We start from the raw sequence: 14,930 nt of genomic DNA, 5'->3' as shown, positions 1-14,930 counted from the left end.
TATATGCCCACACGTATGCGTCCGAAATTGCGTTCTTATGCGAGTTTTAGCTAGCTAGCAGACATATAAGCTGGTAGATTAAGACATGTATCCGTGATCAGCTGTATAGCCGTGAATATTTTAAAGCCTTCCCCCACTTTTGTTAAGGAGTAGGTCGAGCATGCCCTTCCACAAAATTAATGCTTGCAAGAAAACTAGAAGACGGTAACAGTCTTCATTTTTATTTTTATTTTCACATATCACACTATCTATAGATTAGTTTTGTTGTGAAAGTTTCATTCTCTTTTGTCAGATATGCATATCAAATCCTATATTTCAGGTATAATGTTCTTCTCAACAGCGACGGCGTTACAGCGACGGCAACCTCGACAGTGGCCGTCTCTCTCTCTCTCTCTCTCTCTCTCTTTGTATCTCTGTTTGTTTGTTTGTTTGTCTCTGTCTTCCTATCTTACGGTTTATTGATCATTAGAATTTTGACTTAAAAAGCTCACAAAAGTAGTTGGCCAGAAGAAATGCTCTGTTTTATTTCAATTGGAATAGTTTTACCGTTGACCATTTTTAGAGAACGAGAAATTATGAATTTCATGATAATTTTTGTCTGGATTGTTTAAATGCTAACGTAGTTTGAGACGTAGGATATTCAAAAACTAATTAATCTCTTAGTTTACATAATACATGGGTAATGAGCAGAATTTTTGGTAAGAAATTTGAGTTAATTTTCTTCAAAAGCATACAAAGAAATTGTACTCAGATGGAGATTCCCGAACTACACACATTTCATGAACCAAGTGTTGTGGCAGCTTGATCAATATACTTCGAGACTAAGGAAATTATAGGCAGCATGATTATAGTGTTGAACCTTTTAAAATTATCCTACAATTCATTGATTGATTTCACTTGCAAATTTTCCAAGAATGCTTGTTTGCTTGCTAAATTCTAGCCATGTACAACAGCTGTTACAGGTTACAACTTACAAAGGTCACAAGGATAAACAATTTTACCTTTCAGTTGGATGTACACATAAAAAACACCATGAACAATTTGACGATGCAAAGTCGAGTGAAGCTTTTCCAGACAACTTGCTATAGGCTGAAGATGAGAAGAATCTTTCACCAGAATGCTTCCCCCGTTTGCTTGTAGTGAAAATCTGACAGAAAATTTGCTCACCGACTTGGCCACGACTTTAAGATCTGTTCGGAGTTACTACTTCCAAGAGTCTAGTTGATCTGATTCTTGAACTAAAGAAAGATTACTGCTACTAAAATGAGGGCAACAATAGTACATAACAAGGCCTGCATAAACCCACAGAGAAGTACGGTCACATTACAAACTTGGAAATGGAGCTTTGGAAATAATAATTGAAGATTAATAACATAAGCTGCTGACTACTACTCCTTTCAAACGATAAGCCAAAGCATGATATAGTTGTCCAATTGCAGCATTCTACTTATGTTGTAGTAACATACATTTAGGCATAGGGGTGAAAGGAGTCTAACCGCAAATGCACAAGCAGCAAGACCAGCTCGCTCTCGTGGGTCTCTGTTGTAGTACTTGCACAAGTATAAGATTGAAGCACAATACCAAATGAAAGGGCACACACATCCTACCAGCAATCTGAAAGGGCGCATTGTCAACAATAAAAAAAAAAGAATGGGATACCACCGAAGCAATATGGCAAGAAAGGCATACTCACAAACTCCATCCTATTCCACAACCAAAACATGGAAGAGGCTTGTCAAACATTGCTAGTCGCGGGTCTTCATTCATCAAAGCATATTTCCCCCCACACGCCTTGCAAACACAAGGTCTGCCTGCATTTATCACAAAATGCCAATCAGGAACACATAAGTTTTTGCTTGAACAGAAGTTTCTATATGAAATAAGGAATAAACTTCTCTAGGTCTGAGATTCATAGATCATCCTAGCTTTCAACCGAAATATAGGGTACGCGAGAGACTTGCACAGCAAACTTAATATTTATCCTGTAAAAGGTGATACCGAAATCTTGACTCAAAGTAGTTATACATAATCGCTCTTAGTTGATAAGCCACTTCCACAAAAGAATAAAAAACTTAATATGCAGTCTTGAAGCACTCGTATGGATGGTAAGCGAGAATCAGTTTATAAATCTTCTTTTCCTTCTGTCTGCAATGATCTTGGAAATAAGCTTTACACCTATGTAAATTCTGTTTTCATTTCAGATATATTCTTTAGCTAAACAATTTCTCATTAGGCCATTGTTAAGCATACTTTGTATCTAGACGAAGAGAGCACAGACAATGTTTGAGCATCTCATTGCCAGGATAATTTATCTAGTCAAAGAGCTAATACTGTACAATACAAATTTGAATCAAGTATCACATTCCAAATTGGTACCGTGAGCAAATCTTTTGCACTTTAAAATCAAGCCATACTCAATAATTTGGATTACAGTATCCATGTTTGAAACTAGAAAGAGAAAATAAGTTCATCTAGCTCTAGTATGGCATGACTTTCAGCATCAACCAACTTGTACGCCACATTGGAAAAATAAAGAACTTGGTAGGAATTATGGACTATTGAAGCACTAATGCTAGGAAAGTCGTTACCTTCTTCCATTTATGCAAGAGTGCTATATCCAAAATACAGAGAATGTCCTTGTTCACTCTGTCATCTTCAATTGACCTGTTTACAGTAATATTGCCATTACAAGTTTAATGGAATCAAATTGATCAGTAAGTACGAGTCACAAGAATAGGCAATTTAGCACCAGAATCACATAAAGGTAACTAGAAGATCATCTCCCATCAACGAAAGTGTTTGATAATCATTTGTCCTAAAAGCCTAAGCTATTAGATAATAGGCTGACAATATATATTATACCTTTAACATGCCCACATGCCCTCAAGTGCAACTGCTAAGCATCGGACTTAACGATTCATCTACCATATTACATCATAGGAGACATTCTCTAATTAAGAAAATTTTATTCTATGCTTGATATGGATATTTCTGCCCGTCATGATGATTACAATTTGGGATTTATGGACCCTTAGATTCTATAACTTCCCACCATGTAGACTCTTTGAGGACACACTTGAATGAAATCTTCTTTCTTCTCATAATTCTCTTTCCATGCATGTTTAAATTCACACCTCTTCAAGATCCAGCTCAATTCAGTATTATACACTCCATTTCTTCTTTGATGATCACCATGAAATTGAAATAGATATTTTCCCGCCTCCTAGCAAATTTAATCATTCACAGTTTTTCAAATCATCTGCGTAGTCTCCCACTTCATAAATAAGTAAAAACAATGGCAAAACAAACTTACCAAAATTTCATCTCACAGTACCGATCGAATCTACTATAACATCATGAAATTTACCTGAACTTACTGTATGTCCACTTTCATCATAACCTAAAACTTGCATTGGTTTTCTTGTTGAGCAGTAATTAGCATCATTGAATATTTCTTTCTCCAAAGTTATGGTCCTCAAAGTTAGCCTACCAATGAGGCAATGACTAGCATTGGGTTGAAAAAGCAAGTGACAGTTGATCTTCCAGAAAACTTTGCCCCATCTTAATTATGTAAGCTTGCCACCAAACACTTGGTGCTCAATGTATACCATGTAACAACTTCTCGAAAGAGCTCGACAGCAAAAGAGGAAATCGAAGATTGGGAACACAGAACCACCAAACAGTAAGACCAAAAGTGATAGCCAGACAGATTGGCTCTATGCCCACGTCTTAGAATTGAAATCAAACCTAACAAATCACTAAAATATGCTTCGAATTAGGGACGTATACAATGAGATTTCACTACAAAGAGAGAATAAGATCAGCTCCAGGGTACAATATGTCAATTGTGTAACTAACGAGAAACCCACACAAGAAATTGCAACTATTTTCGCACTCAGGAGAGCCAAAAGAACTACTTTTCTTAACCATTGGAAGAAGGACTTACTTGTCAAATGCCGAACATTGAAGACGATGAAGGGAGAACAAAGGGAAGAAGTGAGAGCGGCGCGATCTCTGCTCTCTTGTTCAAGGCGGAGAAGAGTTCTTCCGTCGTTTTCACGGGGGTTTTACTATTCCTCCCAGGTCAGCGGATCCTCTACAAAAGTCGTTGGAACTTCAAACAATCATCAGAAGAAATCGTTTAGCAGATCTTCCAAACATTGCGCTTAATCTCCTACAACGGCGACTGTCACTAGATGGGGATTTTATAAGGTCGTACATATTTTTGGTGAGCAGATTGGATTCTCATAAAATCAAACAGCTTTGATGCTTTTCACTAGCAACTATTAAAGTTACGCCAATCGTTTGCCAACCATCCATCATCATCCTAAGAATTTACCAGAGAAAAATCTGCTTCTTTTTTGGGAAAAAAAACAACCTAGTACAATAATTCGACCCTGGGGAAGGACTACTTGGGGACCGGTGTATAAATTTGTAACACTATAATCTAATCTCTTCCTTCTCTTACCATGTCTTGTTGAAGTTGCTGAGCTTTGATTTGTTTTTTTTTTTAATTATTTTTAAAATACCTAGGTTTGTGGGCACGTCAAACGCGGGGTCCACCTCATCATGTGGTCTGACGTGCTTGCCAGCTGGGCGCTCTGTATCTATCTTAGATTTGGATCGAACAAATGGGAAGAGGACAAAGGAAGTATATGCGTACGGCAACTGGCATGAGGTGGGGGGCATGCCGGTAATGGATAAATGTATTGGCGCTATAGAAATTATGATAAGAAGCAAGAATATGCTATCACATTCTATAATTCGCATTATGCATTTGGCATGTACTAATACAAATATATAAATATAAAAAATTGTATCCAAATTACGATAGATATTACTATATAATATGAATCTGTCCCCTTATTCCTCCATCCCAGAACCTCCTGTGATATCTAAAATTCCATAGAATGCTTATGGCCACAGAGCATACACCCTTGTGACAGAAAGTTACATATTTGAATGCTTATTGGTAGATTACCTATATTCACCTATCAACAAGGCAAAGTATATGAATCATTTCACATTTCTTTTTAACATATAAACGTCCACTCTATTTAGAAAATGAAGATTATGTTTGTACTGGTCAAAAAGGAAATTACAAACTCTTAACAGCTAACAGAACTGAGAAGGCTCCGAAAAAGACATTCTGGTTCGCCTTCCGCCACTGCTGCTTTCTTGTAGGAAGGATTAATACAACACGCACTCGTATTGCGAATTGGGTGTCAGCTCCATCGTCGCCTCCTACAAATCCTTGTCCGATATTTTGTGCAGCACATTAGTAGACATGTAAGGGGATATACATCCGCGCACCTGATAAGGTTGTTGTTAGAGGAGGGGAAGCCTTGCGTGCATGCAGTTATATTAATGATTGTGAATGTACAACTTGCAATTTGCTTAAAGAAATGGTAGAACTCAAAACTACTTCAGCCAATAATATAACATCCCTTTGTCTCAGGAATGAAAAGATAAGCATATTTAAATTGATGAAGCTTTTCAAAGAGGCAAGCATGTTATACTGTATGATTGGGACAACAAATAAAATTGAGGCATTTCTTTCAAAGAAACTATATTTAAGATTGAGCAGGTGACAAGTAAGCCAATGGATGAAAGAGTGGCACAGGCAATGTTGTGCTCAATATAGGAATAATGTTATGCTTGAGAAAAAGGCTACACAGCTGTTCCCATTGATTTGACCATAGAAAGCCATGATAATGGAAGGAAAACTTTGAGTATAAGAATCAAACTTAAATAGCTATGTTGTCTTAAAGAAGGATCCTTCATCCATAATTATTTAGCTTCTCAACAAAAGGACATATTAGAACACTATGTGCATACCTAAGTGCACAATCGTTTTAAAGGCAAACCTTATTCAGAACAATGGGGAAATTGGTTTATAAGCTCTTGTTTAGCATAACTCTAAAATGAGGGGATGAAGGCTCCTTAAATCATAGATCACAATCTGGCCCATTATCATCATAACCTGACAAGTAATTTTTAGTAAACTTCACCAAATTTATCAGATCAAATTTCTTGGAGAAAGAAGTGCTCCTGGTCATGGTTAAAGAATAACTTCATGCCTTAGCAAATACACCTTTACCAAAAGCTAATCTACGCAGCTTGGTAAACTCCATCTGTTGGTTTCACAATTTATAATGGTTGCAAAATGTGAGTTCAATGCAAATACATCACTTTTTGGTTGTAAGGAGAAGAAAAAAAATGCCGAGAGGCAATACACATTATGAACATATAATTTTACAGGTGCTATTAGCTTAAATTCCAGAATGAACAATGATTTCTGATTGATTTTTTAAAACGAGAGTTTGCAGCTTAGAACCTTAGGGTTTAGGGTTTAGAGCTTCTAAACAGGAGTTTGCAGCATCAATTCAACAATAAACTTTCAACATAAGAAGGATTATCAGCCAGTAACACTCCTACAACTAAGATGCAGGTGCTCATTACTTAAGTCATCATGAATGATCATAATAATCTGACGCTTTCCCTTTTTTGTTTTAAAAAAAGAACTTTTTATGCAAGTAGTTATGAAGAGAAAGTCAAATAGATCATCATAAAAGCGATACTAAATAACTTGGGCAGAGATTGATGGTTATGGTAGATAGAGTATCTCAAGTAACATCAGAATGACAGGTTAAAGTCATTTTATCTATGCTACCAAGAGGATAAGGCCTTTTAATTTCTGTTCAGGAGCTAGAGTATATCAGAAAAAGTATTAATTATGGCAAGTTGCAACATATTTATCTTTTGCATGCAATGGAATATACCGAGAGAATGAGATATGCAACTTGAACAGGAAGAAAGGAATACCTATGCCTAAGAGGAAAGATGATGCAGGAGTTCTGATTAACATTCTCTATGAACCTTTAAGATCTAGCACTTTCACAGGAAACAAATGAGGCACATTGAAAACTTATATTTGTCAAACTTAAAACACAGAGCACACAAAATGACAACTTGGAATTAGTAAAGCTCCAAAATGTGCTAAAAGAGCCATTTCCATGACGAGAATCCCACCATTGCAGGGACTGAAAAGGGGAATAAAAAAGAATTGCTGCCTGGCACTTCCCCAAGGTTGCTTATGCAACTAGAACCAACAGTGCCAGGGCCCATGGGGCAAGCCTCATATCTCACACAAGGTGACAGTCATATAAGCTATAATAATGTTCTCAAGGGAAAAAACAAGGAATCCTCAGTTCTTAAAAAAAATCTTCTTCATTCAGATAGGAAGCAAAAGCATCGTATTACCTGCAAAATGCTTGTTGGTATTTCAATAAAGCCCTGTAACAGAAGATCAACAGTTTGTAGACTGCAACATGGAACAGGAGTGATCACATATAACAGCCCTTTATTTACATCTATACCTCTGACAATACCTGTATCACATATGCACAAGTGAAAAGGCAGCATAGAAACTCAAATATTTGTAAGTATTAAACTGTATTAAACTAAAAGGATGAACTGCATATGAATCAAAGTAGGCACAAAATTATCTCTACATAGTTGTTAGGATAATCAACAGATTTAGAGAAAACTACTGGGAGTACATAGAAGGCCATCAACTCATCAAGAAATTCCCCACATGCCAATGGAGAATGGCATTACTTCAAGACTTAAAACAGATGAATAGTTATATTAGCACTAACTATTATTCAATAAAGCAACTGAAATACATCAGAGCAAAGCTTAGACAAGGGAAGAGCCATGGGAAACAAAGGCAGTTTTTCTCATGACATTTCAACTAAGAGCAAAAGAACATGTAAATTGGCTCCATTTATAATTTATAGAAGCTTATCAATTAAAACTTAGAAGAGAAAGATCTAGACTTGATATTTTCATTTGTAGCAGCTCATAGGCATGATGAACATTGAGAAACTGAGTGCAATCTAATCATAGGAGGTTTTGTTTTATTTCTTCATTTTTCCTTCCATCTACACAGAAAAACTAATTCTGCTTCAAATTGTAGTATTAGCTATCATCTGGAGGACAAAATATTCTTTTGCACTTCAGGTATTCCTCTCTTTAGTTCAAATTATCCTGCCTTCTTTTTCTAAAACGACACAGTATTAATCATCTAAGAAGAGGATCCAAGCATTAAAGAAAATGCTAATTGTCATCCATTTATAGATATGCAAATATACATATGTTATATTTCTCTCGTCAAAATAATTAAAATGGATCTAGACAGAATTTTAACCACATCTTCAAGACAATAATGTGAAGACATCGGTGGAAACACTTATCAATGCTACCAAATACGTTTGAAATTTTTTTTCCTGAGCCTTGGTGATATATTTCTTGTTTTAATATCATATCACCTTGAGGCATAGAAAAGATGTTGCTCCTAGGACATTCAATTACAAGATCAGTTAAGCGAAAGAAAGGACAGCCAATCATAAACAACAAATGTCATTTATGTTTATGTTATTAGTCATCTCAAAATTGCTAAAGCATAACAAAAACTGAAATAAGATGTACCTGTAGACTGAATATCCGCCGCAACAAGCAAAATCCACATCATAGGGAATTACTTTACATTTGAGACTTCTATTTTACAATCATAATTATACATTTTAAGACAGCATTAATAAAGCAGTGACTAGTCCATTCAAACCTATGAAAGTATAGATCACGAGTAATATATCTACAAAATATAATTGGTTCTTTCAGTCCCATCGATGTAAGCATGTCAGTGCAGAATTGTGGAATCTCAGTATAGATTAACAGCATGTACAATTGGAAGCAAATGCAACAGAAGAGAAGATTTCTTTCATATGTATAAACAACAATCTCAACGTTGATTACTTGCTTTGAAATGTATGCATCAAAGGTAAGTAGAGAACTCGAATACTTGATTGCTGGTGAGCATGAGTAAACACACACAGTGAGTGAGGCTAAATACCAAGTCCAACACAGCAGGGAATCGAAGGCCTCATAGATTCATCAGAACTAACTGCCAAGCCAACAATCGTTGCATTCAGGCTGTGCCATATTTCACTTCTTGGAACCTAAAAACATAGTAAACTGCATAAGAAAAAATAGACATCAATCTAAATAGAGCAACTATAATCCCTCTTGACACCAGAAAACATATCTTATACTACTTTAGACTAATTGGCAAATGAAAATAGGGTGCTCAGATGACTTTCCAGTTTCCACGATAATATGATGAATTTCAATGTTGTATTATCACTATAACATATTGTCAGGAAAATTTAAATAAACTAAGCCCAAATGTCATCTAACTTTGGCTGAATGTTTAACACCACTGGTTCTGTTGCAACTCCAGCCACTGAAGGAATGAATCAAGTCCCACGTTTGGCTTTTAGGACATCACAAAAGATATCACGCCTTTTTATTTTCTTCAAATAAAAATTTGAAACATTCAAAGTAACCATAATATGAGGTTCTGCATAGCATAAGTCACGTGACTTCAGTTATCATTTACAGGGAAATAAGTAACTCACTATTTTGCATATAAGGAATTAGAGAGGACAAAGTTCTGGAGAACATCTTAATCCAATTGTGGTGAAAAAAATATCAAATCGCTGTCTTTTGACTAACCTGGCAATGAAGATGCATCACTTTTACTTTTGATAGCGGGATGACATAAGGAGGGAGAGAAGCTAAGGCATAAGCAAGTTCCTTATTTTTTGTTATATTCATATCATTCGGAAAACATTGCTTGAAGTACTCTAAAAGGCGTTGGTCACGCATTCCACGGGCATCCTTTTGAATCAACAACCTGCAGAATAAATTTGACTTAGTATATAGATACAAAATGAAAAACAGTAACAGGGATTTGTGTTACCTGAAGTATCCCACTATCCTAGATAGTAACTTGACATATGCTATATAAATATAGAAATTAATTATATAATGACCGAAGTCCACCAGACACTGGAAAAGTAAGAGTACAAGAAGCAGGTTGCCAAACTTGTGGGGACTGTCAAATCTACTAACTCAATACACGAGGAAGAAGGAAATAGATGGAATCAAAAACCAACTTAATCTTATCTAATTCATCATAATTCAGTCTCCCTTCTACAAGGCTAAATCATATCCAAACCAAAATATATACTACACAGGGCCCTTTCCTGCAGTGAAGTCTTCTCTTTTCTTTTCAGATAACAAAATTAAGAAACCATAGGACTTAGAGAGCCCAATGACAATAATGACATGTATTTCGCACATCTTATTGTAAGAATTATTTGAGGCATAATGTCATGGCACAGCCGACTTTCAATCCAAAACCAAAGAAAATTCACAAAATACGAATTGTAATGATGTAGAACTTCCCTAACCTATTAAATAACTAATATTCATAAAATAGTATACCAAAATTGACAACGGAAATGACTAATAATATAGTTAGAAAACATAACAAGTCTAAAGTTTGAAATATCTTCCAGTCTCATATGTGAAATCTGACATTTCATCCAATTGCCACTTTCGAACATTAGAAGTTGGCAAATAATTGATGAAGCTCATAAGCACAACAAAGGCAGAAAAGAGAAACTGTAATAACATTTAATGCAAACAAGGAAATGGATCTTTAAAGCTGATAATTTCAAGCCATCAACTTTCCTTTCAAATGCAGAAATAACAAAAGAGGTGAAAATGTGAAAATATAAGATGTATTAAAATGCATAACTTTGTCTTGAGAGAATTAAATTGTTAACCGACAGAAGATGCACACTAAAACTCACGATCTATTTAAGGAGTCCTGATGTGCTGAGGATATATCAATCAAATCAACGGGTCTTTTTTCTTCACCATTCACCCAAAACATTCCAGTTGGAAGATTTTTATTCTCAATAGATATGCGTATTTGAACCACTAGAGTGGGAGACATATATCTCAACATCTCCACCAAAATGTCATAGCCAGTACCTGCAAACAAGGAAACAGCACAAAGAAACTTCAGCCCTACACATGGTTATACAAGTAACAAATATAACCTTACAGAAAGGAAATGAAGAAATATCCAAGAGGAAGAACAACCCAAAACCTCATTTCAATTAAGATCAAAGAATTTATGCTATGCTAACTTAATTTCAATAATAGAATGTAATCAAGTAAATACCTTTGACCCAACCAGGGGTATTAATGATTAAAGGTGAGGTTGTTTTTTCTGGACTATCAGGTTCATTACATAGATAGTGCCCTTCAATAAAGTGATCATATAAGTTGAAGGTGCAATTTAAATAAGCTTCTGGATCTCTTTTTGAAGAAATGTCACCAAAGAAGAAGCACCTAAAGGAAGTAAAACAACAAAATTAAAATATAAGAAAGGACATTTGGAGCAGTTAAAAAAATTAAGATACATCGAAAAAGAATTAGTCAACTAATAGCTGCCGCAAGGAAGAAGAAAATTCTACGATGTGATATGCTTCTGGCAAATCCAGAAAATGGAAGTACCAAAAAAATTTGAATAATTTTTTTTTAATTGCCATACGACTTATAATCAACGCAGTCTAGGTTAGAGGAGCCTTTTCTAGGGTTAAATCTCCTTTTCCTCATAGAGCTGTATGATGAAGTCATGTGATCATGAAAGTTGACTTGTCTGAAGTCTGAACATGGAGTTATCTTTCCTGATGAAAACACCCGCAGACCTGAATATACTCAGTCATTAAATAGCTTCTGGTAATGTCTTTTTTTCTCTTTTGTACAGCATACTAGGGATCTGAACCAAATATCACACTTCAAGAATGCCGATCCAGTATGTTTTTAATTTTACACATTCCATCTGCATGGTGATACCTCTAGATGATTGAAGGTCAAACCACGACACCTCCTTCTATAACAGGCCATTGAGTGAACTAATTTAGAGGTCCTCCGCAACTTCTAAAGGTGTCGATTTCACACTCAAAGTTGATGATTCCTTCAGAAGTAAGTGAACGCTATAGGAAGATGCGCCCACAGAGGGAGAAACCTTATCTAGTTATTATTGTCTACAAGTTGGCCTCTTTTTTTCCCTAAATTTTCTTTTCAGTTCCACCCATGAAATTCTTCGAGTACTAATCTAAATTAAGACTCCTGAATTTCATATATAGATCTTAGTTGCTCCTATAAACTAATCCCTCAAAGTGGCACTTCTGTCCTACAATTGAGCAATAAATTTCTGCTATAAAAAAAAATTGAAACTCCTACTGAAAGAAATTCCCGTTTATGAGATTCACATATACATACAGGAGTGGGTTAGCTCATAACTGTGAACTTCTCGTCCTTCCCTTCTAATTTAAACCTTTAAGGACATCATCTAATATCATGAATAGTTCACATGCAACATCAATTGGCTAAATCATAGTCCAAGGAAGCTGACAAATCTTCAAATAATCTTCTCATATGAATTAAGAATTGCATCTCTGAGAAGCCTAAACAAAGATAGTTTTCACAAAATATTGGACATTAAGAAAGTAAAATCTGCATAGAAACTACCGAATCAGATTGACACTTTAACTAATCACTGTCTATTGACTATTATACAACAAAAGTAGTAGGAAAGTTAACAGCTATTGAAGACTTTAACTTTGACATTTCGCATCAAATCTAGAACAGGGCAAGAACCATCATAAGAACCTAGAAGCTCATCTAAGAATGAAAACCCTGCTTTAAGATTTTAGACTTTAGACTGTCTTAAGCTCGTGCAAGCCACAATGACACCCTTCAAGCTATCACCATGATCTAGAAACAGAAAGACAAGGTATATAATTGAAACTACATCAAAATAAGATTCAAATTAAAGGTTCCATAATTTTTTACGTCAAGTAGCAATCAAGAAGTTCAAGACTACCTAGCCCAATAAGAAAGCAATCCACAGTGTAAAGAAAGATTACCTCTCAGGTGTTCTTAAGCGCGGATTTGTCAAACCTACAAGCAAAAATAGAGATGAACCAATCCGAACAAGCATCCACGGATTCCAAATTAGACAAATGTAATGATATCAACTAAATAAACTCAAGACAAACCTGGAATTATCTCATCAACCATATGAAGGGATAGACAGCCGGGAGGGGAAAACTCCGGCTGCCCCACATCCGTATCTAAATACCCAACCCTCTTGTACCTGCGCAACAAGCTCACATCATGCTTGATCTCATCAAGGACACTTTGTAAACCCTAGGGTATACCGAATTAATAAATGGTGGAGGAGGAGACCTTCGCAAGAGAGTACTGAGAAGAAACCGAGAGAAGGTAGACTTGCCGCTGTTCTTGGGGCCGCAGATAAACACTACCGGCGGCTGAGAGGCGGCGCGAGCGATGTCATCCGCCGCCTCCGCCCACCACGGCGGTATGTTTGCCTCCCGGTGAAGGTGAGGCGATGACTCGCTTGCTCCCACCATCTCTCTCTCTCTCTCTCTCTCTCTCTCTCTCTCTCTCTCTCTCACGGGGTTTTGGGTTTTACAGAGACGCGACTCGGAAAGGCATCCGAGTTGGCCTTGTACTCCCACCCGGCCTACCCCGTGCCCCTCACGTGCACTTCTAGCACGCGCGCTGCAAGTGACGGACCATGACCAACTGCAACTGCAACCGCAACCAGTACAAACAGTAGTCCACGCAATAGTGTATATATATATATATATATATGGGCATCTGGAATTTAAATCGGAATTAATTTCATTCAGTTAATTATTCGCTTGATTTACTTGTAATTCGTGGTTAATAATTAATCCACTATCACAATAGTTAAACGTACTATTAATAAACTCTCTCTCTCTCTCTCTCTCTCTAAACTACATAAATTAGTGTTTACCAAAAACAACTTCATAATATGAAAAATGCTATGATTTCTTTGCGTCATTCTACTTTTTGTTCGCCTCCTTCTTATATATACTACTTTCTTTATTCTGTCGCATGTGAAATCATATATATATATATAGATGCACCTACATACTAAAGGAACCAAACAAACCCTTATCAATATCACAGATGCAGGAATAAGCAGAGTTTCCATTCCATGGTCGGTCAAATGTGAGCCCTTCTAAATTCTAATTGAATACTTTCAGGCCTGTGCTTCATTTTAGATAATTGATATTGGGCCTAGTTATAAAATATGTCATGGGCCTTAATTCTGAGTGTGTGTACTTAGTTAACCCTAATGGATAACGAGTGTCCTATTTTGTTTAATAGCTTGATTCTATATAATTTTTGAAATTCTAGTTGGGCAATAGGAGAAGTGGATATTAGGGCTGTAGCTCAAACCCGGCTCAGAATTAATTTCGAGCTCTTCAAAGATATTTAGGTTCAGTTCAACTCAACTCAAGCCGAGTCAAACCGAGCCTAAGCTAAACCTAAATTTAATTAGAGGAGGGGGTCGTGAGGATGGCAGCTTACAAAAGGATAAGGAGGAGAGACTGATAAAGGAGAAGGAGGTCGAAGGAAGAGGAGGAGGTAGATGAGGAGGAAAAGGAGGTTGGCGGAAAGGAGAAGGTGGTGGCAACTTGTCGATGGACAATGAGAAGGTTGGATGAGGAGGTGAAGGAGGAGGAGGAGGAGACTAATGTCAACATCGATGAAGGAGGACGACGCCGACGCTAATAGAGGAGGCCAATATTGGGGCAGACAACAATGGAGAAGGAGGTTGCTGAAAGAGGTCGGAGAAGCTGGTCAATGGAAGGAGAGGAGAAGGAGGAGGTTGGGCGTTGGGTTTGTTGGGAGTCTTTTTTTATTGAATTTAGAGTTAGGTGTTAGATAGAGATAGAAATAAGCTCTATCTTAAGTTCAACTCAAAATATAAATTAAACTTTAAAATAAGGTTTAGGCTCGATTTAAGCTCAAATAAAACCAAGCTGAGCTTAAACGACTCGTTTACTTTGACATATTGATCCAGTATATACTCTCTTAATATGTTTCCAAGCTTATTCCAAAAAAAAGTTGCACGAAACTTTTCATCACCAAATTGCATGTGATCG

General features: G+C 36.5%; 2 protein-coding genes across 3 annotated transcripts; both read right to left on the bottom strand.

The window, feature by feature from the left end:
• Positions 1 to 845: 845 nt before the first annotated feature.
• LOC140777588 (uncharacterized) lies at positions 846 to 4,468 on the bottom strand. Of its 2 annotated transcripts, none has more exons than XM_073121799.1 (5): positions 3,947 to 4,468; positions 2,589 to 2,664; positions 1,694 to 1,811; positions 1,497 to 1,614; positions 846 to 1,292 (listed from the first exon to the last, which is right to left on the bottom strand). In XM_073121799.1, the coding sequence occupies exons 2-5, from the start codon at positions 2,596 to 2,598 to the stop codon at positions 1,239 to 1,241; spliced, it is 300 nt and encodes a 99-aa protein (XP_072977900.1). In that variant the 5' UTR covers positions 2,599 to 2,664; positions 3,947 to 4,468; the 3' UTR covers positions 846 to 1,238. The 2 variants fall into 2 exon arrangements, with proteins under 2 accessions (XP_072977900.1, XP_072977901.1); XM_073121800.1 differs by lacking the exon at positions 3,947 to 4,468 and adding an exon at positions 3,368 to 3,940.
• Positions 4,469 to 5,007: 539 nt separating this feature from the next.
• On the bottom strand, positions 5,008 to 14,644 carry LOC140777586 (polynucleotide 5'-hydroxyl-kinase NOL9). Its single transcript, XM_073121797.1, has 9 exons — positions 13,177 to 14,644; positions 12,987 to 13,084; positions 12,855 to 12,888; positions 11,102 to 11,271; positions 10,725 to 10,908; positions 9,580 to 9,760; positions 8,918 to 9,023; positions 7,264 to 7,391; positions 5,008 to 5,313 (listed from the first exon to the last, which is right to left on the bottom strand). Exons 1-9 carry the CDS (start codon positions 13,359 to 13,361, stop codon positions 5,245 to 5,247), a joined length of 1,155 nt encoding a protein of 384 aa, XP_072977898.1. The 5' UTR covers positions 13,362 to 14,644; the 3' UTR covers positions 5,008 to 5,244.
• Positions 14,645 to 14,930: the final 286 nt, after the last annotated feature.

This window comes from Typha angustifolia, chromosome 15 (genome assembly GCF_048772165.1).
Source record: "Typha angustifolia cultivar Huaian chromosome 15, ASM4877216v1, whole genome shotgun sequence".
NCBI classification, from domain to species: Eukaryota; Viridiplantae; Streptophyta; class Magnoliopsida; order Poales; family Typhaceae; genus Typha; species Typha angustifolia.
This window is presented reverse-complemented; position numbering and strand designations above follow the sequence as displayed.

Excerpts from the sequence above, each read along its gene's own strand:
- LOC140777588 (XM_073121799.1), bottom strand. Across the intron at positions 1,615-1,693 it reads TGTGGAATAGGATGGAGTTT|ATTGCTGGTAGGATGTGTGT; the intron begins GTGAGTATGCCT and ends GCGCCCTTTCAG. Across the intron at positions 1,293-1,496 it reads TTGCTGCTTGTGCATTTGCG|GCCTTGTTATGTACTATTGT; the intron begins GTTAGACTCCTT and ends GGGTTTATGCAG.
- LOC140777586 (XM_073121797.1), bottom strand. The coding sequence starts at position 13,361 with ATGGTGGGAGCAAGCGAGTCATCGCCTCACCTTCACCGGGAGGCAAAC. Across the intron at positions 10,909-11,101 it reads TACCCCTGGTTGGGTCAAAG|GTACTGGCTATGACATTTTG; the intron begins GTATTTACTTGA and ends CCTTGTTTGCAG. Across the intron at positions 7,392-8,917 it reads TCCCTGCTGTGTTGGACTTG|GTATTGTCAGAGGTATAGAT; the intron begins GTATTTAGCCTC and ends TATGTGATACAG.